We start from the raw sequence: 25,581 nt of genomic DNA on the forward strand, positions 1-25,581 counted from the left end.
TAGACTACTGCGAATCAGGCAGTTTTCTAGGCTCCGAGGAAACAGTGATAGATAAGGTAAGTCTAAGTTCACTGTTGGTCTGGGGTTATATTCTAATGAGGGGAGACAGACAGTAACCAAAGTAGTTATACCTTCCCATGAGTGCTGTGAAGAAAATGAAAGCGTGATGTGTTAATGACTGGGTAACTATTTAACTGAAGTGATCAAGATAGCTCTCCCAGAAGATGACATTTAACCAAGGGAACTCAATGGCAAGAAGGAGCAGGTCCTGTAAAGATTGCAGAAAATAACAGCCCTGGCATAGGAGACAGCTAAAGCAAAAAGTCTGAAAGACATGAATGACTTTGGTGGCAATGTAAAGAACATAAAGAAGGAAGTGTGGATAGGCTGTGATACATTCTAAAGAGGCAGGCAAGGGTCAGACTGTGTAGGGCTTTGTAAACCAGAGTAAATTTGGATTTTACTCTAAATATAATGGGAAGTCACAGGAAGTCTTTAAGTATAGTATAGTAAATGTTCTAATAGAGATATATGGGGGGTGATTTGAAAACACAACCTAGGAACCTAGGGTGGGAGTGCAAGGGAAAGCAAAGCTTGAAAAGATGAGTTAAACAGAATTAAGTTAGAGAGTGAAAGTGTGGAGGAGGGAGGCAAAGGGGTCTGTTTGGAAGAAGGTGCTGGTATATTAGATGCAGAAATAATATTTCAGGGGAAAAGAATACAATTAAGGAAACTAAAATAGAAAACACTATGGTGTATGTTAGGAAGAGCAAGTTTTGTTGGAAAGCAAAGGAGGAATGAAATAATAGCCAATGAGCTGAAAAATCACCAAAACTACAGACATCATAAATGAAGCAAGAGATAATGAGGGCCTGAATTAGGGTTACAGAAATGGGGATAACCCTGGAACAAGAAATGGGTTTAAGAAACATTTTGTGTATAATATTGTTGAGTTGCTAGCTTATTGGATGTCAGAGTCAGCGAGAGAAAAGGAGCACCCAAGAATGACATGTGGGTTTTTAGGCCCAGCTGATCATACAAAGATCATAAAAATGTTAACCTGGCTTATGTATTCTTGATGAGATTATGAGTGATTTTGACTTTCTTTTTTATATCTTCTAATAATGGGTGAAATTTTTACTAGTTGTCATGGATTCTGTGGTAAAACATCCAGAGTCCTCCCCTCTTCAGGCCTGTGGCACTATTTATGCAGCTGCCTTGTAGTCAGATTAAGGATGCTGCTTTTCCCAAGGTTACAGTTTTTCTGGAAGCCTCTTGCCTCCAATGACTAGTTGATGAAGGGGTTACCAAGGCTGGGCAACCTTGCCTCCATCTGGGATACCTGTTAGGACCATCCCAGCTCCAGAGCTCCCTGTGAGGTTGGTTAAGGCCCCAGTGGGATTGTATGAGAGTGAATTCCTCCCTCTGTCCAGTCCCCTTCCTTCCTCACTCACAGATGCACTTCCCAATAACCATCTGCATGCAAGCAACTGTCTGTTTCCCAGACTATGGTAAACCATGACTTTCCTAATATGAACAATTCAACAACAATGAATCCATCTTTATTTTGGAAAATGAAGATGCTTAGCACCGGGGAAAAGATACTTTGATTTTTTTTTTTCAGTCACTATAAGTAATAGCTTCTGATAAGAATCCCTTTAAAAATGATGGACGTTTTGAAGAAACACTCTATAAAGACAGAATATGCTTTAAATTGTTTGTAAATGAAGTGGTATTTTGTACTGCTGTACATGTCTAAATGCCTATTAAACTCCATGGATAAATTTGCATGTATTTGAGAGTAAGATTAGACTTCTCCGAATAGGCTAAAGATCATCATTCTCATTTATTACATATTCTCTATGGTAATTAACAACTGTTGGGCATATGACTTGTTAAAAATAATCGTTATCCATAATGCTATACAATGTCTCTACCTCTATTCACAATTCTTCCTGCTTATTATTCATTACCCTTAAGCACATTGGAGTAAAGGAGTTTGGAATAAACTTCCTTGTATTATAACAAAAGGCTCTTGAGGGTGCACATTGCACATTTCCACTAATAAGGATTTAATCAACCCTTAAACTTTTTTTCCTGCTTATTATAACATCAAGCAACCTGTGAGAATGCCAAGAAGAATAGGAGATGTTTGTTGAATTTTCATCAGCTAGTCTGCCAGTTCGAAAGTTGATAGCTTACCTCAAGTGACATCTCTAAAGTGAAAGCAAAATTAATTAGAAATCTTCACTTCTGGAAGATAGACAAACATGTCTTTTCTTATCTTGTCTCTGACAACCATCTGCCTTCTGTGTATGAACAATGGATATAAGAGAAATACTATTTAAAACTAAAATTATACACAGACATATACACACACCATGAAAAGACAAGTTAATTATAATATACTTACTTTGTATATTTTAAGAATTGTTTATTAATGTCAGAAATGGAAAAAAATTCTTGTTATTGACTGAAAATAAAAGGTAGAGAATACAGAAATTGTTGTTAATCTGTTTTCCTACATAATTAATAATTTCTTAGTGGTATTTAATTACCTGGGAGAAGAAATTATATATTCCATCACATTAATTTCAAAAGAAATTATTTAAAGTAACTTGCATTCTATTTTCTGGAATTAAAATAACAATTTTCTTTGCTTATATAGTCATATTATGAAATGTTTTGACATAGAAAAAGTATAAATTTTAAAGTAAAATTTACTTCGAATTCTAACTCCTAGAAATACAGTGTTAACTGTTTTGTGTCTATCTTCTCATGAATATGTTCTATTTATGTATCTATCAACCTACATGCTTCTGCTTCATTGCTTCAGTTGTATCTGACTCTGTGAGACCTATGGACTGTAGCCTGCCAGGCACCTCTGTCCATGGAATTCTCTAGGCAAGAATAGTGGAGTGGGTTTACATGCCCTTCCTCCAGGGGATCTTCCCGACCCTGGGATTGAACCAGGTCTCCCGCATTGCAGGCAGATTCTTTACCGTCTGAGCTACCAGGGAAGCCCATCTACCTACATACCTATACACAAATATCTTTAGCTGTAATGAGTAATACTACACTTACTATTTTAAATAAACTTTTTCTGTACCGAAAAAATCATAGACATCTTTTCCTGTCAATAAACATTCAACTACAATCTAACTTGGAATGGCTGCATACTTTTCCATTATATGTCATATTTTATTCAAATGATCCCCAAATAAAGATTTGAAGATTATTCTAATTTTCATAATGTACAAAAACTTAATAAAACTACAATATAACAAACATATAGATGTAGATGAATAGATACATAAACAATTAGATAGAGACTTGTCTGAACATCTATTCACTCATCTCCTTAGAACACTTTGTTACATGTGGAATTTTAGGGTCAAAGGATACACTTTATACCAGATTCCTTCTATTCACCCATTCATTCACTTATTTTGCTTGTAGACATATTATTTTTTAAGTAAAAATTACTTACAGTGAAATGTACAAATCCAAAGTGTACAATGCAACGAGATTTGACAAACGCCAATACCCCACTTAGCTCATATCCTTACAAAGACATAGAACATTTCAACCCAGAAAGTTCCTACATGTCCCTTCTTCCCAGTAAATCTTACCACATAACACAGGCAATCATTTTTCTTTTTTCACTATAGGTTACTTCTGCTGCTTCTACAACTTTGTATAAACAAATCATATTATATATTCTTTTTGTTCCCAGATTCTTTCTTTCAGGTTAATGTCACTGAGAGGCATACTTATTTCTGTGTAATCAGTAGCTTTTTCTTTTCATTGTGGAATAGTATGCCATTATGAGAATAAAGTAAAATTTGTTTATCCATTCTCCTACTGATAGACATTTGGGGTGTTTCCCTATGATTTTTAAATGGATAATATAAACATTTCTTTTAATTGTAGTAGGGCAACTGTAGGAAGAAAAATTACTCAAATCATCAAATTTTGAACTTTTTGTAAATGGTTTCATGCATATTCTTTTGTTTCTGGTTTACTTTGCTAAACATAATCATCTGAGATTCATCCATGTTGCTGCACAAAGTTATAGTTTATGCATTTTCTTTAATTTTTTTTTTAAATTTTATTTGCACTTTAATAAAAGGAATTTATTTTGTGTGTATTTGCTCCTAGGTTCTGCTTTTGAGTACTTTTCAGCAGCACACATATGGGCTTCCCTGGTAGCTCAGCTGGTAAAGAATCCGCCTGCAATTCAGGAGACCCTGGTTCGATCCCTGGGTAGGGAAGATCCCCTAGAGAAGGGATAGGCTATCCACTCCAATATTCTGCCAGGCTACCCACTCCAATATTCTTCCAGGCTCCTCTGTCCATGGAATTCTCCAGGCAAGAATACTGGAGTGGGTTGCAATTTCCTCCTCCTGGGAATCTTCCTGACTCAGGGATTGAACCTGGGTCTCCTGCATTGCAGGCAGATTCTTTACTGTCTGTACTTTAGATACTTCATATAAGTAGAGCCATACAGCATTTGTCCCTTCGTGACTGACTTATTTAGCATAATGTCCTTGAGCTTCATCCAACATTATAGCATTGTATATTTATGCCGAATTTTATCCATTCAACTATTGATGGACTTTCAGTTTTTTCCCCCTTTTGTCTATTCAAATAATGCTGCAATGAACATGGATATACAATATTGTTCAATACTCTAATTTAAATTCCTCTGGATATATACCCAGAAGTGGAATTGATGTGTCATGTGATCATGTGTCATGATCATTTTTGAAAAGCCATGATGCTCTTTTCCACCGGTGGTGGAACCATTTTATATTCCCACCAACAATGCACAAAGATTTCATACTGTGGCCAACACTTATTGCTTTCAGTTTACATATCAGGCAAACCCCTGATAGGTTAGAACTCCTTCTGCTCCCTTTAGTTCAAGAGAAGGAATTGGAAACTGGGCCACCTCCAAATCAAGACGGTGCAGCACCAAGGAAGGAGTAGGGTATGGTGAGCTGAAAAACATGCCAGAATGTTTCATATCATTCAAATTCTGTTTTTTATTTATTGGGCATTTACTTGGTTGGTGCAGATCTCTGATTATTTTACAGAGTTCCTATAAAGTTACTTTAGCCAGTTTTAGTTTTGTTTACTTGTTTCTGTTTTATTTTATTTTTAATGTTTCCAATGGGAAATGAGGACCTGGAGCTTCCTAGTCCACCATTTGGCTGATGTCACCTATGAATCATTCATTTTTAAACAGACTCCATCTAAACGTGAAGTTTCACTACATTGCTTATGATTTGACTGTTCATTAATTATTCAAAAGATGCTTCTGAATCTTACTGAACCTGAGAGGCATCATTGTCAACATCAGTCCATTATTGACATCAGCAGGCTCCTTGACAGGTCAGACTTATTTTAGTCCAATATATCCTCCCTACAACTTTTATACTTTTAAAATAACTCCAATAAAATTTTTAAGAAAGGATCTAATATCTATCATTTGTATCTTTGTGTTAATATAATATTATTTTCTAATTATTGGAGACAAAGTTTTCGTTTCTTGTTAAAAGAATATATCAAATATTGATGAGATACTTAGAGGTAGGTGAAATCACACCATTTAGGTGGTTGACCTCTTTCCTAAATATGAAGCATAGCTACAAACACTCACAGCTTACCAGTACATGAGTTGGTTCATGAATTATATGCTTTATGCATGTACAGAAGAAAAGAAAATTATTGATGAAATTATGGCTTTGAAAATTGGTATTTCTCTCTCAATCATGGTCAGGTGAGTGGCTGCTATTGTCCAAATCATTCTTCCATATTTTCCAGTACCTATATTCATATAACCAAACAGACTATGTCAGTTTGCCACCTGAACTGTACCATTTATTAACAAGCCTGCATTGGAAGTTCACCAAATGGGGCCAGAAATTAGAATATGTATAAAGGTTCTCTCCATATGTCACCCAACTCTGTTCTAGAAATGACTTCTCCATATTCTATGTTCCTTCCTTTGGAAAGCCTCCAAGGACCTCAAAATCTTATGCTATCTCTTAAAGTCCCTGGAGAATCTCATACACCTAACTCTTAAGTTTTATCAGCAGTCTTTTGCTGGGGTAATTTTGCATAGAAATCAAACAGTACAATAAAAATAAGCATAAAATAAAGCTTATACATATGAAATAAGCCATTAAAATTAATTTGGAGCTATATCTCAAATATAAGTGCTATCTTAATAGTGTTCATTTCTCAACCTATGAAATTTGGCTAGTTAGCCTTTGTACAATCATAGTAATAGAGTTGATGCTCTGGATTAATTCTGAATCTTGGAGTACTTGACATGTTCTGAGAATATTATGCTGTACCTTATTATTAATCCCACATCTAAAAATAAAGATTTTTTTCTGCAAGTTCCCTGGCCAATAGCATCGTATTATCTAATTGAGATCCAGTACTCAGTCTGTCAAATCTAAGTATTTCAAGTCTGCTAGAGTGAGTTTTAGTTTGGGCTAAATTACACTATCGATTTAGTAATTTGGTTTTAATTAGTTATATTCACTTAATTGTTTCTAGGTCTGTCATGACATTTAAAAATGGGGTTGTGGAAATTTATTTCACACTTTGAAGGCTTTAGTATGTCTTTTTTTAAAATTCATCACTTCTACTCTGAAACTTTGTGTTGAAGCTTTAGTCACATGAATCTCCTGCAATTGATTTTTACATGTAGGTTTGTTTTAAAGAGTGAGTGCCCTCAACAAATTTCTTCAGCCATATACATAAAAACTGTCATGTGCTGCAGGACAAGAATAGAGTCATGTAAATTGTGTACAGTGATCAGTTTTCTAGATTTTTAAAAGCCACCTTGATGAGTGTGATGGTTAATGTTTTGTGTCAACTTGAATCATACTAAGCTCAGATGTCTGTGGTTAGGCATTATTTCTGGGTGTGTCTGTGAGGGTGTTTCCTGGAGATTAGTATTTGAATTTGTAGAATGTTTTTGCTTTGCTCTTCCCTATGTGGGTGCAGATTATGCAATCTTTTGTGGGCCTAAATAGAAGAAAAAGGAAAAGAAGGGGACATTACCTCCTTTCCTACCTGTATGCTTGAGCTAAAACAGTAATCTTCTTCCTGCCTTTGTACTGGGATTTACACCATCAGGTCCCTGGATTCTCAGGCCTTTGGACTCAGATCATAGATACACCACTGGCTTTCCTGGGGTTCCAGTTTGTAGATGGCAGATAGCAGATCAAGGGATTTCTCAGCCTCCAGAATCATATGAGCCAATTCCTTGGTAATAAGTCCTTCTCTCTCTCTCTCTCTCCACACACACACACACACACACACACACACACACACACACAATTGGTGGTTCTGTTTCTCGGGAGAACCCTGAACAATGCAATGAGGAAGCAGTATTTCAATTAATTATCTTTGCTTCATACAATCCTCCTCATCATCATCATCTCTTATCACCATCACCGTTATTATTCATCTATGCAAGATGCTGAATACTAAGCAAAAAAATTTAGGTATGATACCTAATACAGTTTCATACAGTCCATGACATTTGTCTTAGCTTTTTCTCATCTGTTGGCAGAACCACAAATGCCACACAATTAAGCTTTCTGCTTTTATGTGTTCACACTTGCTATCCTTGTAATATGATGTGTTTTATGTAAATTCCCAAAACCTATGTCATAATCCTACCCATGAAGAATGTTGGAAGACCAGAGCATGACTGACAGAAACTAATTATTTCCCAAACTGTGTCCTATGGAAAAGAGTTTAATAAAAAAACAAGTTTGGAAAACTCAGATTAAAGTAAAACAGATTTCCTTTGTGCAAGACTTGTCAGGGGCTTTACTTAGATCACATGCATTGTGAATGTCTCCAGACTGAATATCGTGTACGTCTATTTGCCAAATGTGTTTCACTGCAGGACACACATATAGACTGTATGCAAAGTATCTTACAAATGATTGTTCAAAATGCACTTTAGAAATTCTTGAACAGAAACATTTGAATGCTTTTTTTTAGTGGACTGTTTCCCCCAAATTCATATTTTATAGCCTTAATTCTTATATAATGGTACTAGGAGGTGAGACCTTTGTGAGGTAATTAGGTATAGATGAAATCTTGAGAATGGAGATGCCATGATGAAATTAGTGCTCTTTTAAGAAGAGGAAGAGACAGGGGAGGTTCTTCATCACCCCAAGTGATAACACAGAGAGAAAGCCACTGTCTGCAATCCAGGAAGACAGTCCGCACCAGAACCTGACCATTTGGTATCCTAATTTCAGACTTTAAAAGACAAAAATTAAAAGATGAAATTAAAATACCCTTGCTCCTTCAAAGAAAAGCTATGACAAACCTAGACAGCATATTAAAAAGCAGAGACAATACTTTGTCCATATAGTCAAAGCTATGATTTTTCCAGGAGTCATGTATGGATGTGAGAGTTGGACCATAAAGAAAGCTGAGTGCCAAAGAATTGATGCTTTTGAATTGCAGTGCTGGAGAAGACTCTTGAGAGTCCCTTGGACAACAAGGAGATCAAACCAGTCAATCCTAGAGGAAATCAACCCTGAATATTCATTGGAAGGACTGATGCTGAAGCTGAAGCTTCTATATTGTGGCCACCTGATGCAAACAGCAAACTCATTGGAAAAGACCCTGATGCTGGGAAAGATTGAGGGCAAAAGAAGAAAGGGGCAGCAGAGGATGAGATTGTTGGATGGCATCACCGACTCAATGGACATAAATTGTAGTAAACTCCAGGAGATAGTGGAGGACAGGGGAGCCTGGCGTGCTGCAGTCCATGGGGTCACAAAGAGTCAGACAAAACTTAGTGACTGAACAACAACAAATCTCAGGCTTGCAGCCTCCAAAATGTGAGGAATAAATTTCTGTTGTTTTTTTTTTTTCATTTATTTTTATTAGTTGGAGGCTAATTACTTTACAATATTGTAGTGGTTTTTGCCATACATTGACATGAATCAGCCATGGATTTACATGTGTTCCCCATCCCAATCCCCCCTCCCACCTCCCTCTCCACCCGATCCCTCTGGGTCTTCCCAGTGCACCAGCCTCGAGCACTTGTCTCATGCATCCAACCTGGGCTGGTGATCTGTTTCACCCTTGATAAGATACATGTTTCAATGATGTTCTCTCGAAACATCCCACCCTCGCCTCTCCCACACAGGCTATGTGAGTCTGGTATTTTGTTACAGCAGCATGAACAACTGAGATAGTGCAGTTGAGGTAATTGGGATAAAACTAAATTTTCGGTTCATCTCTGACCCTTACTGGCAATCTAACACTATCTCTAAGTCTGTCACCTCATCTCTAGAGTAAGGACAGAAATATTCAGCCTTCAGGATTTTTGTGCAGATTGTGTATACATAGCTTACATCAATCAATCAATAAATGATAGCTATAATTATGATTATTCCCTGTTATTCTGGGTTTCTCTTACTCCAACTCAAAGTTTAAAGAGAATTGAAAAATATGTAAATTTATGGAAACTGGAAAATTTTGTACAAAAGACCATATCCCCGTGGATCCTTTTAAGAGAGGGCAATTATTCAAAATCTATTGCCGTAAAGTTGGATCCTGCATAGTTAACCTTGGAGCATCCAGGCTGGTAATAGATCAGCTGCAAGTATGATCAATACCTAGTGATAAGCCTAAGTGAGAGCTTACTCTCCTGAGCTTACTGCTTTTTCAACTAACATTGGCTGCTTACCAGGTCCAACTGGATCATGTGATGTGTTAGATGCATTAGGAAGGCATTTCACTGAACTTTAACACTCCAAGAAATCTTCTTGCACTGGACCCCCAAGGACCATTTCTGAGTGATGAAATATAATTTTTATACCCAGAGTATTCCAGAGGAGCCTCACAATATCCTATTTATGGTCCTAGTTGAAAATAATGCTTGTAATTCATTTTTTTCCTGAAAAACTGTATTCATATATGGTCATTTTGTTTCATGTTTTCAGATCTGGATAACTATGCCTCTTTGAATAATTGCTTTGTAAGGCCTACCTGACAATTCAACCTAGTACTTAACTGTAAGGAATAAATATATCAATGCCAATTTTTTGACATTAAATAGAGTGATAAAACCGTGCTTGAAGCATTTATTCTACAACACACTTTCCTTCTAAAATATCATGTTTTAAAAACCTAATCTTTTAAGTTAAAAGCATTTGTTCTAGGCATGGTTAGAAAAAAAATTAATGAGTAATTTGGGTCAGACTTTGTCTTTGGAGAACCTGTAATTACTATTTTTCATCTTTTCATATGCAGTCAACACAGCTATTGAAAGACAAAAGTATGTTGTGCTTGATGTATTATATTTTCCAGATTTATATGCATTCTCTTCTAATACCTTTTTGAATCATCATATATATATATATATGTGTGTGTGTATATATATATATATATACATATGAAATTATGTGTGTATACATGTGTGTATGTGTGTGCAGAGAGAAAAATAGCTACATAGATAGATAGCCAGATAGATTTCTGCTTCTTATTTTCAATTCACTTCTCCACAAGACAGCATTTTGTTATGACGGTAATTCATTTCTCTTAAAACCACGAAGTTAATGTGAGAAAATACTACTGATTGGGTCTCTAATTTTTTCAGTGAAATAACAATGCTTAGAGGACATTTAGACAAGTGATAATGGGAAAATGTACATGTATTTACAAGAAATTAACAGTGACTAAACTGAAACATATGCTAAATGCCAGTCTGCTCCTCCAAAACACATTAAAATAAAGAATTTGGAGATAAATGTATCAATTTTAGAAAAAACTATAGTAACCAGAAGTCTCATTGTTCATTTCCCAATCAGCATTTATTGAAGTACACTGCAGTGTTACTTAATTCCACTCACTGCCACTTTTTCCCACAAATCAGGGTTTTCGAAATTCCATTATAGACTAACTATAGTGAATGCATATTAAGTTCATAGTAGTTAGTATGTATTACATAAAATTATTGAAGCTGAGAATCTCACTGTCCTAGCTTATTATTTGACTCTAATACCTGTCTTTCTATGGACTGACTTACCTTTATCTTTGTACTTTCGCTTGGTCCAATCAGCTGAGACCAGGAGAACAAGGTCATATGATAAAAAGCTATATCAGCAAAAGCCTTCTTCTAGAACAAGAGCTCTGGGTGAGGTAGGTTGCCATTAAAGGTACTGTGGGAAGGCAGGTACCATGAACCATCTCTTAGTCCTCTCTTCAGGATAATTTGCTGTTGTTCAGTTATTAAGTTGTATCCAATTTTTGTGACCCTATGAACTGCAGCACACCATGCTTCCCTGTCCTTCACTATCTCCTGGAATTTGCTCACATTCTTGTCAATTGAGTCGGAGATGACATCCAACCATCTCATTCTCTGCTGCCCCCTTCTCCTCTTGCCCTCAATCTTTCCCAGCACCAGGGTCTTTTCCAATGAGTCAGCTCTTCACATCAGGTGACCAAAGTATTGGAGCTTCAACTCTGCTGATGTGTTCAGTTCAGTTCAGTTCAGCCACTCAGTCGTGTCCGACTCTTTGTGACTCCATGAATCGCAGCACGCCAGGCCTCCCTGTCCATCACCAACTCCCAGAGTCTACCCAAAACCATGTCCATCGAGTCGGTGATGCCATCCAGCCATCTCATCCTCTGTCATCCCCTTCTCCTCCTGCCCTCAATCCTTCCCAGCATTAGGGTCTTTTCGAATGAGTCAACTCTTCGAATGAGGTGGCCAAGTATTGGAGTTTCAGCTTCAACATCAGTCCTTCCAATGAACACCCAGGACTGATCTCCTTTAGGATGGACTGGTTGGATCTCCTTGAAGTCCAAGGGACTCTCAAGAGTCTTCTCCAACACCACAGTTCAAAAGCATCAATTTTTCGGCGCTCAGCTTTCTTCACCGTCCAGCTCTCACATGCATACATAACTACTGAAAAAACCATAGCCTTGACTAAATGGACCTTTGTTGGCAAAGTAATGTCTCTGCTTTTACATATGCAATCTAGGTTGGTCATAACTTTCCTTCCAAGGAGTAAGAGTCTTTTAATTTCATGCCTGCAATCACAATCTGCAGTGATTTTGGAGCCCAGAAAAATGAAGTCTGACACTGTTTCCACTGTTTCCTCACCTATTTCCCATAAAGTGATAGGACCAGATGCCATGATCTTAGTTTTCTGAATGTTGAGCTTTAAGCCAACTTTTTCACTCTCCTCTTTCACTTTCATCAAGAGGTCTTTTAGTTCCTCTTCCCTTTCTGCCATAAGGGTGGTGTCATCTGCATATCTGAGGTTATTGATATTTCTCCCAGCAATCTTGATTCCAGCTTGTGCTTCCTCCAGCCCAGCGTTTCTCATGATGTACTCTGCATATAAGTTAAATAAGCAGGGTGACGATATACAAATCCTGAAAGATTATGCTGTGAAAGTGCTGCACTATATATGCCAGCAAATTTGGAAAACTAGCAGTGGCCACAAGACTGGAAAAAGGTCAGTTTTCATTCCAGTCCCAAAGAAAGGCAATGCCAAAGAATGCTCAAACTGCCGCACAACTCACTCATTTCACATGCTAGTAAAGTAATGCTCAAAATTCTCCAAGCCAGGCTTCAGCAATACGTGAACCGTGAACTTCCAGATGTTCAAACTGGTTTTAGGAAAGGCAGAGGAACCAGAGATCAAGTTGCCAACATCTGATGGATCATTGAAAAAGCAAGAGAGTTCCAGAAAAACATCTGTTTCTGCTTTATTGACTATGCCAAAGCCTTTGACTGTGTGGATCACAATAAACTGTAGAAAATTCTCAAAGAGATGGGAATACCAGACCATCTCACCTGTCTCTTGAGAAACCTGTATGCAGGTCAGGAAGCAACAGTCAGAACTGGACATGGAACAACAGACTGGTTCCAAATAGGAAAAGGAGTACGTCAAGGCTGTATATTGTCACCCTGCTGATGTGTATGGCCCTATAATTCTATAAAGTAGGAATTAGGGAAAATCCAGTAGTCCCTCCCTGCCTTATCCACTGTTTCACTTTCCACAGTTTCAGTTACCCATGGTCAATTGTGATCTGAAAATATTAAACAGAATATTCCAGAAATAATTCATAAATTTTAAATTGCATACCATTCTGAGTAATGTAATGAAATCTTGTGCTATCTATCCCCATCCTGCCCAAGACATGAATCATCCCTTTGTCCAGCTTATCCCATCTGTTAGTTGCTTAGTGGCCATCTAACTTACCAGATCACCTGTCACAGTACTGCAGTGCAGCAACCTTTATTTTATTTAGTAATGGCCCCAAATCACAAAAGTAGTAATGCTGGCAGGTTGGATATTCTCTTACTGTGCTTAATTTATAAATGAAACTTTATCACAGATATGTATGTATAGAAAAACATAGTATATATAGAGTTTGGTACTATCTGCAGTTTCAGGCACTGCGGGTCTTGGAATGTATGCCCTCTGCCTAAGGGGATACTGTTGTATATGGAAAATAATACTGAAATATTACATATTTCTTTTTCCTTCTTACTTTTTTGAAACTGATAATTGTGCTGTCTTTTAGATTTTTGAAATGATCAGGACTGACTTCACATGTCCTAAAAACTCTCAGCAAGGGGAACCAGACACTTGGAAAAGAATTCAATATATTTTAACTTTATCCTAACGGTTCTCAATAAGTGATACAAGTCTTTTGGCCGAGTTATACATTTAGCTTTTATTCCTACGTTCTACCTTAAAAATAAGAGCAGTACTTCTTAATCTTCAAAGAAATAAGACAAAGCCTCACTGTATCACTTGCTTTTATAAGCAAAAGTTCAATACAGAATACATACTATAGCCTGTGCATGGTCATGGGAAGCAAGCCAAGATACATGCCAATCCAGGCTCTTTCACGTACTAGCTATATGAATTTGATGAGTTATCTTAAATTTACTGTACTTCCATTCCTAATACTTCCATTCCTAATACAATTGCACTCATCTCACACACTAGTAAAAGTAATGCTCAAAATTCTCCGAACCAGGCTTCAGCAATACATGAACCGTGAACTTCCAGATGTTCAAGTTGGTTTTAGAAAAGGCAGAGGAACCAGAGATCAAATTGCCAACATCCACTGGATCATAAAAAAGCAAGAGAGTTCCAGAAAAACATCTATTTCTGCTTTACTGACTATGCCAAAGCCTTTGACTGTGTAGATCACAATAAACTGGAAAATTCAGAAAGAGATAGGAATACCAGACCACCTGACCTGCCTCTTGAGAAATCTGTATGCAGGTCAGGAAGCAACAGTTAGAACTGGACATGGAAAAATAGACTGGTTTCAAATAGGAAAAGGAGTACGTCAAGGCTGTATATTGTCACCCTGCTTATTTAACTTATATGCAGAGTACATCATGAGAAACGCTGGGCTGGAGGAAGCACAAGCTGGAATCTAGATTGCCAGGAGAAATATCAATAACCTCAGATATGCAGATGACACCACCCTTATGGCAGAAAGTGAAGAAGAACAAAAGAGCCTCTTGATGAAAGTGAAAGAGGAGAGCGAAAAAGTTGGCTTAAAGCTCAACATTCAGAAAACTAAGATCATGGCATCTGGTCCCATCACTTCACGGCAACTAGATGGGGAAACAGTGGAAACAGTGTCAGACTTCATTTTTCTGGGCTCCAAAATCACTGCAGATGGTGACTGCAGCCATGAAATTAAAAGACACTTACTCCTTGGAAGGAAAGTTACGACCAACCTAGAGAGCATATTAAAAAGCAGAGACATTACTTTGCTAACAAAGGTCTGTCTAGTCAAGGCTATGGTTTTTCCAGTGGTCATGTATGTATGTGTGAGTTGGACTCTAAAAGCTGAGAGCTAAAGCATTGATGCTTTTGAACTGTGGTGTTGGAGAAGACTCTTGAGAGTCCCTTAGACTGCAAGGATATCCAACCAGTCCATCCTAAAGGAGATCAGTCCTGGGTGTTCATTGGAAGGACTGATATTGGAGCTGAAACTCCAATTCTTTGGCCACCTGATGTGAACAGCTGACTCATTTGAGAAGCCCCCGATGCTGGGAAAGATTGAGGGCAGGAGGAAAAGGGGACAACAGAGGATGACATGGTTGGATGATGTCACCGACTTGATGGCCATGGGTTTGTGTGTACCCCGGGAGTCTTGGTGATGGACAGGGAGGCCTGGCGTGCTGTGGTTCATGGAGTCACAAAGAGTCAGACACAACTGAGTGACTGAACTGAACTGAACATTCCTAATATGTTCAATGGGAGAGATAATCCAGGGCTCCAGTTGTTGTAGTAGGTATTAAATGAAATAATTTATGTGAAGCACTTAACACAGTACTTGTCTTACTAATCAGCAAATAACAGTCCACTAGACGACATCTCTAAGCAGTGAGTACAAGACTATAAATTGAGGTACCAAAGAAAATATAAAACAGTAAATTTGTCTATTATTTAAAAATTATGTTTATACATACAGATATGCAATTTTAAATAAATGTAAATATGTAATCATATCATATATGCTGAGTTTGGAGGGTATTTGTGTCTTTCCTTTTTGCTTGCCCCATCCCTATCTCTTTCTCTCTCCTTCCCCCATATCATCTCCCTTTCATATCATTATCATCGTATCATCATTCACCATACACAGGTAAACTCCAGGTACCTCATACTAAAATTCTAGGATACATCTGCATTGCATTAATCCATTAAATCTCTTTTACATCTCCTCAAGAAAGTATAAAATATATGGGCATAGTATTTTGTGTATATCATATTCAAATAAGCAGACAAGTCTTCTTGGATTTTTTTTTAATTGTGGGAAGTCTTCTGCCTACTACTGGAAGTCCTGGTAAGGGGTGAGAAAGCACTCTTTTAAACACTTCATTTGGACCTACTAAAGAAGCAGCTGGTCAGTATATTAACCTCAATCATCTAACCTGCACAGTTAGAAGGAAGTTTGACCATTCTCTGAAAGAATCCTGATTCCAGGACCTCACTGAGGTTGTTAGGTTGCAGCCTCCTTGGGTACATTTATGGGGGGAGGGGAGTCTGCAATGCTAAATGTTTCCTTTCTGCTCAATTCTATCAGGTGCCTGACAGTTGTGCACAGTGAGGTGAGAGCTACCCAAGAGAGAGAGTGGCATCTGACTATGTTTTCCCCTGCCCTAGCCCCCAAATGTTCTAAAGGCCTCTGTCAAGTCAAGAGGCCAGGCTGCACAATTGTAAGCAGAGTCCAATGTGTCAGTGTTAGTTGCTGTTCAGTTGCTCAGTCTTGTTTGACTCTTTGTGACCCTATGGACTGCAGCACACAGGGTTTCCCTGTCCTTCACTATCTCCTGGAGTTTACTCAAACCCATGTCCATTGAGTCAGTGATGCTGTCCAACCATCTCATCCTCTGTTGTCCCCTTCTCCTTCTGCCCTCAATCTTCCCCAGCATCAGGGTCTTTTCCAGTAAGTTGGCTCTTCGCATCAGGTAGCCAAAATATTGGAGCTTCAGCTTCAGCATCAGTCTTTCCAATGAATATTCAGGGTTAATTTCCTTTAGGATTGACTGCTTTGATCTCCTTGCTGACCAAGGGACTCTCAAGAGTCTTTCCCAGCACTACAGTTCAAAAGCATCAATTCTTTGGCACTCAGTCTTCTTTATGGTTCAACTCTCACATCTGTACATGACTACTGGAAAAACCATAGCTTTGACTATAGGTCAGCGTTAGACCTATTGACAAAGGAATGCTGATAGTTTCTTTTAAAAATTTTCTATCTTAACAAATTTTCAGTATCTTTATACATTCCATGATTTATTTTCTCATGATTTTTAAATTTTTATTTTGAGATAATTGTAGATTCACATGCAATGGTAAGAAATAACACAGAGATTCAGTCTATACTTTAGCCAGTTTGCTCCAATGAGAAACTCTAGTAGAATATCGGTACCAGAATATTGGCATTGACAGTGACGATTTAAAACATTTCCATCACTACAGTGATACCTATTGCTGACCTGTTATGGACACAGCCACTTTACTCCCAACTTCCACTTCATTTAACGCCTGGTAACTAATTTGTCTATTTCTATAAATTGGCCATTTCAAAAATGTTATGCAAATGGAAGGTTTTTAACCTTCTGACATTTGTTTTCTTCATCCAATATAATTCCCTCAATATTCTTCCTTTACATGTATATGTATAGTTGAGTCCTTCGCTGTCTGCCTGAAACTATCACAACATTGTTAATCAGCTGTACTCCAATACAAAATAAAAAGTTAAAAAACTGAACCTCTTTCACCTAAACACTGTTCATTGTTCCCTTATTCTGAACCACATAAAAATATCTAAATTTTTTTTCAATATAAAATTCAACTTCTAAAAAAGATTCATTCAAGTTAGAGCATGTATCAGTAGTCTATACTTTTTGTACTGCTGAGTCATTATCCATGATATAGATGTACTACAGTTTGTTTAACCATCCATCTAATGAAGGGCAATATCTAATCCATGTTGTTTCTAGACTTTGGCTCCAAAGTCTGGAAACAACATGGATTAACATATTTGGTGTGTGTATTTCTGTGTTCTTTGTTCTGTTTGCTGTGTCTATAGTTCTGCTAATATCATACTATCTTGATTACTGTAGATATGTAGAGTGATTCCTCTTACTTTTCTCTTGCATTCAAGATTGTTTTATAGGGACTGTGCCTTTCCATACAGATTTTAGAACAAGTTTGTTTATGTCTCCAAAAATACCTTGCTGAGATTTTGATAGAAATTGCATTACAAGTGCAGATAAGTTTCTGGAGTATTGACATCTGTACAATGTTGCATCTTCAAAAATATAAACATATCATGTATCTTAACTCATTTCATGCATTAGTATTTTGTCTTTTTAACCATACATCCTATACATATTTTGATGTTTATATGTAAATATTTCATTTTATCTGTATGATTTTAAATGGTATTGTGTTCTTAATTTTGGTTGTTATATGTTAGTTGTTGGTATATATAAATATAACCGAATTCTGAGAATCCTACAACCTTGCTGAATTCACTTATCAGTTCTAGGAATTTCTTCTTGTAGATTCCTTAGGACTTTCTACATACACAATCATTTCATCTGCAAATAGGAACACATTTATTTACTTATTTCCAATTTTTAGGCCTTTTATTTATCTTGCCTTATTAAACTGGGTAGAAATTCTAATACTATACTGGATTAAAGTGATGAAACCAGAAACCCTCGCCTTGTTTCTTTTCTTAGAGGTAAAGCATCTAGCTTCTCACCTTTCAATAGGATGCTTGCTGTAGGTTTTTATAAATGTTCTTTACTAAGTTGAAGAAGTTCTTTTCTATTCTAAGTTTGCTGAGAGTTTTTATCATGAATGGGGATTGGATTTGGTCAACTGTTTTTTCTGTCAGTTGATATGATTATATGGTTTTTTTCATTGTACTTTTGACACGTTGGTTTGTACAGATTTTCAGATGTCAAACCAGACTTGCATACCTGGAGTAAATCCAACTTAATCATGGAGTCGCTCTTGTTTGGCACTTACAAATTTAGGATTGTAATGCCTTCTTCGTGGATTGATCCTTCTAGCATTATATAATGACTCTCTTTGTCTTTAGTAATTTTCTCAACACTGAAGTTTACTTTTTCTGATGTTAATACAGCTTCTCCTAATTTTTATGATTAATGCTTGTATTATTTTTCTTTTTATTTTCAATCTATTGATGTCATATTTGAAGGGAGTTACTTATAGAAATCATATTTTTGAATCATGTTTTCTTTTTAATTCATTCTGCCAATCTTTGTCTTTTGATTAATGTATTTATCATTACTATAAAGGAAGCTAGTGGAGGGGACGGAATTCCAGCTAAGCTATTTAAAATCTTAACAGACAATACTGTTTAAGTGTTGCACTAAATACGTCAGCAAATTTGGAAAACTCATCAGTGGCCACAGGACTAGAAAAGGTCAGTTTTCATTCCAATCCCAAAGAAGTGCCATGTCAAAGAATGTTCAAACTTCCACACAATTGTGCTCATTTCACATGCTAGCAAGGTAATGCTCAAATCTCTTCAAGCTAGGTTTCAGTAGTACATGAACCGAGAACTTCTGGATGTACAAGCTTGATTTCGAAAAGGCAGAGGAACCAGAGATCAAATTGCCAACATTTGTTGGATCATGGAGAAAGCAAAGGAGCTTCTACTACTGCTTCATTGACTACACTAAAGCCTTTACTGCATGGATCACAACTGTAGAAAATTCTTAAAGAGATGGGAGTACCAGACCACTTTACCTGTCTCCTGAGAAACCTGTATGTAGGTCAAGAAGCAACAGCTAGAACTGGACATGCAACAATGAACTGGCTCCAAATTGGAAAAGGAGTTATGACAAGGCTGTATATTGTCGCCCTGTTTATTTAACTTATATGCAGAGTAGATCATGCAAAATGCTGGGCTGGATAAACCACAAGCTGGAATCAAGGGAGGGAGGGAAGTGGGGAGATGGAAGGAGGGAGGGAAGAAATATCAACAACCTCAGATATGCACATGATACCACTCTAATGGCAGAAAGTGAAGAGGACTAAAGCTCCTCTTGGTGAGAGTGAAAAGGCTGGTTTGAAACTCAGCATTCAAAAAACTAAGATCATGGCATCTGGTCCCACCACTTCATGGCAACTAAAAGAAGAAAAAGTAGAAATAGTGACAGATTTTATTTTCTTGAGCTCCAAAACCACTGCAGACGGTGACTGCAGCCATGAAATTAAGACTCTTGCTCCTTGGAAGGAAAGCTATGACCAACCTAGATAGCGTATTAAAAAGCAGAGACAAGCGCGCGCACACACACACACACACACACACACACACACACACACACACACACAAAAGCAGAGACATTACTTTGCCAACAAAGGTCCATCTAGTCAAAGCTATGGTTTTTCCAGTACTCAGGTATGGATGTGAGAGTTGGCCTATAAAGAAGAGAGCACCGAAGAATTGATGTTTTTGAACTGCGGTGCTAGAGAAGACTCTTGAGAGCAAGGAGATCAAACCAGTCAATCCTAAAGGAAATCAATCCTGAATGTTCACTGGAAGGACTGAAACTGAGCTGAAGTTCTAGTACTCTTGCCACCTGCTATGAAGAGCTGACTCATTGTAAAAGGGCCTGATGCTGGGAAAGATTGAGGGCAAGAAGAGAACGGGACTGCAGAGGATGAGATGGTTAGACAGCAGCACAGACTCAATGGATATGAACTTGAGCAAACTCTGGGAGACAGTGGAGGGCAGAGAAGCCTGGTGTGCTGCAGTCTACGGGGTCGCAAAGAGTAGTACACAACTTAGGGACTGAGGAACACAACGTGTATATTTAGTAAGCTGCCTCTACCATTATCACGTACACTAAAAGTTTGTGAGCCAGTTCTCTACACTTTCTGTGCCATTTCACACATGGTTACTTCTTTCTGAAATGTTCGTTCCCCGCACCCACACCTGTAGATACAAAAACGCAGCTGTCTCTATAAAGCAGTCCCTGCTTTCATTTTCACCACCACCAGCCCATGCAAGGGACATGTGTTGCTATGAGATGAATAATATGGGGGAAATAATCAGAACTGGGGTGTGGGGGAGTGTTGGGGAACACTGGAATGCAGCAGCTGGATGGACTACAGTGGTGGAAAGGACCCATGGTTTGTACTTGGAACTTGCGAGTTTGAGATAACATTGCAAAAGAAGTGAGGTGAGCAGGATGAAAACTAAACACACACGGCAGGCGAAGGGAGGTGGAAGCAGCAACAAAGTAGCCCCCACGGGCTCCCCTGATAGGTCAGACAAGCAAATCCATCTCCCCGTGTATCCCCCCTCCCCCCAGGCAGCAAGTGTATTGATACTTTTGTTAGGAGGGGTGTTTGTGCAGAATGGCTACGAACCACCAGCTTCCAGGCGCCATGTTTTTAACCGTGTAAACGAATTGAGCCTGCCTGCGTAGGAGCCTGCCAGGGGACTGGCTGCTCTGATGAGGCCAAGAAAAGTATGGAACACCCACCTCTTGAGAATAAGCCTTCGCTCTGGACACTTATATTCTCATTCGTCCTTGTTGTTGCCTCCACCCCGAATGCTCTTTATCTTCATGTTTGCTTGTGAAAATCTTGCCCACCCCGCAGGACCTCTCCTCAAAGCCCCAGGGGACTATGCCCAAGCACCGGCCTCTGGAACTGAGAGTTGAGAACAGCACCTAAGTGCAGGAAGGGAGCTGCCCCTCCCCTTGCCTATTCCTCTCCACATTTTCCGGGTTCTGAGTTACCATGCAATCCGGCACCTCCAAGGAACACTCCATCCTCCAAGTGAGCACACAGCCTGCTGGGTTCCCAAGGCTGTGCCCGACCGAGGTGTCTTAGACATCACCCTAGCCAGAGTGTGGGGATCTGCAGGTATCCTTTAGACCACTGCAGTGCAGGAGCCCAGACCTCAATTTGAGGAGGGAAATAAATAAATATAGATATAGATATAAACACACACGCACATATATTTGGTTGAGTCTGTCTAGGTTCCAGCAGAGGGGCTGATTGGCTGCTGTCCGATGCATGGCAAAACACCCCGTATTATTTAGTGGGGATTCAGGACAGGCGCACTTGGCCAGCTTAGGGTCCTGGAGCGGGGGTCCTGAAGCAAGGACCCCAGCACATCCCAGGCTCATCTCACCCAACCCCACAGGGGAAGCGCCTTCCCTCGCACCAGCCCCCAGCTGGCTCCTTCCACCTCCTCCGAGCGCACCCCCCTCCCCGCCCCCTCGGGAATCCAGGAGCGCTGGTTCTTGGTGCATTTCCCCCCAGGCTCCATCCACCCCCCTTCCGACCCCTCCCAGGCCGGCGGTTGCTACCCAGCCCCCCACGCCCGCCCCTCCCGCCGCCTCCGCCCCCTCGTGCTCGCCCCCTGCGTAGTCCTCGTCCCACGTCGACTTCGCTCCCGCAGCCCTCGCCGCCCCGCACTTCCCGCCCTCGCCTGGATCTGCATCGCCGCCGCCCTCGCTGCAGCGCGCCGCCCCGCGCTCCGCTCGCCCGTCCGCCTCTCCTCGCCAGGCTCGCCAGCCCTGTGCTTCCCACGCTCGCAGCCCTGTCTTCCCACGCCGCCACCCGCCCGCCGCCCGGCATGGCCCCGCAGCAACCAGGTAACAGGAAACGAGAAGCGCCCGCGCCCCAGGAGGCCGCCGCGGGCTCGGCGGCGGTGGACGCAGACGGCCCGCAGCCGCCCAAGAAGCCCAGGCGGATGGTGGTGCGGCGCTCGCTGGTGAACTACCTGAAGGGGCGCGAGGTGGGCGCGCGGGGCCGCGCCGGGTTCCCGGGCTTCGATAGCGAGCTGCGTGGCTTCGCGGTGCGGAAGCTGCCAGAGCTGCTGCGGGAGCGCGAGCTGCCCTTGGGCACCGTCGACAAGGTGTTCGCGTCGCAGTGGCTGAACGCCAAGCAGGTGGTGTGCGGTACCAAGTGCAACACGCTCTTCGTGGTGGACGTGCAGTCGGGCCAGATAACGCGCATCCCGCTCATGCGGGATCGTCGGCCCCCGCCGGCCCGCGCCCAGCCGGGCTGCGGCATCCATGCCGTCCAGCTGAATCCCTCCAAGACGCTGCTGGCCACCGGGGGCGAGAACCCCAACAGCCTGGCCATCTACCGGTTGCCAACGCTGGATCCCCTGTGCCTGGGCGACCGCCACGGCCACAAGGACTGGATCTTCGCCCTCGCCTGGATGAGCGACACGGTGGTGGTGAGCGGCTCCCGCGACGGCACCTTGGGCGTCTGGAAGATAGACCCCGACATATTCCGGAGCAGCATCGCCTGGCACAGCGACGCAGGGCTCCCCGTGTATGGCCACATCCGTCCCGCGGAAGTGGAGGATGTCCCCAGGGCCGGAACCAACCCAGGTAACTGCAAGGTGAGGGCCGTGGCCTTCAGCGCCAAGAGGCAGGAGCTGGGAGCCGTGACCATGGATGGCTACTTCCACCTGTGGAAAGCCCGGAATACCCTGTCCAGGCTGCTGTCCATCAGGCTGCCTTACTGCCGAGAGAATGTATGCCTGACCTACTGCGATGAGTTGTCCCTGTATGCGGTGGGCTCCCAGTCGCATGTCTCTTTCCTGGATCTGCGCCAGGGTCACCAGAGCGTCCGGCACCTGTGCTCCCGCGAGGGCGGCACGGGTGTGCGCTCCCTGAGCTTCTATGAGCACATCATCACCGTGGGCACCGGCCACGGCTCTCTGCTCTTCTATGACATCCGTGCGCAGAAGTTCCTGGAGGAGAAGATCACGGTCAGCCCGTACTCCTCTCCGCGGCCCACAGGGAGGAGGTTCAGACTGATTTGTGGCAGAGGCTGGCTCAGCCAAGATGACCTGCGGATGAACTACTTCGGTGCCTTCGGCGAGTTGCCCAACGCGCTCTACACCCACTGCTACAACTGGCCGGAGATGAAGCTCTTCGTCGCTGGCGGCCCTCTCCCTTCAGGCCTCCGTGGAAACTATGCAGGCCTCTGGAGCTAAGGATGGCCGCCCTGTCCTCAAAGTGCCCAGATTACCTTCCAGTCGGCTCCCACTTTTCTCCTTTGCTCTGCGTTTGTGCTTTTGACTCTGGCTTTTATCTTTCAGATGAAAAAGATGCAGCTTACCTCTGCTTAGCATATTAGGCGAAGAGAGATGGCGACATAGTGAGTTACCCTTCAGTCAGTCAAAATTTGGCTTTAATACTTTTATACACCTGTCCAATAGTGTCGTTTTGAGTTGTAAAAAAAAATGTTGACTAATTCCTAGTTTTGTTCACTGTTTGAGTCATTTACATATTCTCTCATTTCAATGTTTGGCAGTCATGGCTTTACAATTCTGAATATTTTCTTTTTCATTTTTTGTTACCAGTATTATGATAATACTGTTTTGGTTGTTTTTCATTGCAGATAGATGGTATATTGAGAGTATTTTTTTAAAATAAGAGTTTGTACATGTATTCTGGAAATACATGTAATTCTGGCTATAGTATTACAGTGTTGTTCCAGTGGGAAGGTACATGTCAGTTTCTAGATTACCAGGTTTTGGAAGCATTCCATTTGCAGATTGTAATCTTCATGTTTGTAGTTTGTAAGTTGTTGGTGCTAAACATGCTGTTTAAAATCACGTTGAAAACAAGGTTGTCATACAATCTTGGGTTTTTTGGTACGAAAATCTCAATTGGTCAGAACACTTTAGGAATGCAAAGGTTCTGCTGATTGACTGTTCAGAATTAATCTAAAAACCTATTTTCTCTTTAAGTTTTCCTGACCTGTTGTTAAATAGATAACAGAATATATATTTTTTCACTTCTTGCCTTAGTAGTATTAACGCTTGTGAGTATATTTGAATGTTTGTTGTTTAAGGTACTTGCACGGAGTTTCAGTGCCATCATCCAAAACGGATTCCATGTATGAAAATGTAGACTGTATTGCAGGCTGGGTAGAATGTATACTGATCCTGATCCAGGGTATAGAACTGGACTTTTTTGCTTTTGCTGTTTTCAATACCAAATACTATATTTGAACATGCTTTAAAATTTGTAATTCTGCTTAACAAAGTCATAGAAAAAAACTGCAAAGAAGGAAAATGAACCCAGTCCCTACTTCTGAAAAAGATTGTTAGTTTGTAAAGTTAAATTTGTTGAGATTTTATTTTGTCAGTTTCAAAGAGTCTTATCTAAAGTAGAATAAATATTGTTAAAAAGTTGTTGTGATGTTATGACTCTCAATATAGTAATCTGCGATTATCAAGGATACAGGATGTTTATTTCAAGATGGGCCAGAAATAAAAGTAAATGGCATTAGGTTGAAGAAAAGTACTTTGGAGCATAGACAAATACAAAACATGGTTTGTTAGGAAAACAGATTGTACTTCTCCATATGTGAGAATAGTGGAAGTGAGAAAAGAGACTGGCCCTTCCTCACAACTGGCCAGGTTGTGGTGATCTTGCATTGGTGTTGTGGCATGTCTGTTTTTCCTTAAATGTTTCGGCAGTCTGATGTTCCCTTGGTGTCCACAACATGCTGTTCAATTGAAAATCTGAACCAATTGAGTAATATAATGAGTGATTCTAAAAGTAAGTTTAAAAATACAGGGGGGGGGGAAGCAGTTTTTGTTTACAGAGATTATATTAACAGGATTGTATAGTTGTTATATTGGAGAAGGAAATGGCAACCCACTTGTACTCTTGCCTGGGAAATTGCATGGATGGAGGAGCCTGGTAGGCTACAGTCCATGGGGTCGCAAAGAGTCGGACACAACTGAGCGACTTCACTTTCTTTCTTTCTATAGTTCCTTTTGGAGAAGGAAATGGCAACCCACTTCAGTATTCTTGCCTGGAGAATCCCATGGACAGAGGGGCCTGGTGGGCTACAGTCTATGGGGTTGCAAAGCGTTGTACACAACTAAGCAACTAACACACACATAGTTGTTATATGAGCTTCCCAGCTGACACTAGTGGTGAAGAGCTAACTTGCCATTGCAGGAGATGTAAGAGACACGGGTTTGATCCCTGGGTTG

At 40.3% G+C, this 25,581-nt stretch overlaps 1 protein-coding gene across 1 annotated transcript; it reads left to right on the forward strand.

The window, feature by feature from the left end:
- The first annotated feature begins 22,054 nt into the window (after positions 1 to 22,054).
- LOC122435125 (DDB1- and CUL4-associated factor 12-like protein 2) lies at positions 22,055 to 24,768 on the forward strand. Its single transcript, XM_043459042.1, has one exon. It carries the CDS (start codon positions 22,186 to 22,188, stop codon positions 23,560 to 23,562), a length of 1,377 nt encoding a protein of 458 aa, XP_043314977.1. The 5' UTR covers positions 22,055 to 22,185; the 3' UTR covers positions 23,563 to 24,768.
- The last annotated feature ends 813 nt before the right edge of the window (positions 24,769 to 25,581 follow it).

This window comes from Cervus canadensis, chromosome X (genome assembly GCF_019320065.1).
Source record: "Cervus canadensis isolate Bull #8, Minnesota chromosome X, ASM1932006v1, whole genome shotgun sequence".
Classification (NCBI taxonomy): domain Eukaryota; kingdom Metazoa; phylum Chordata; class Mammalia; order Artiodactyla; family Cervidae; genus Cervus; species Cervus canadensis.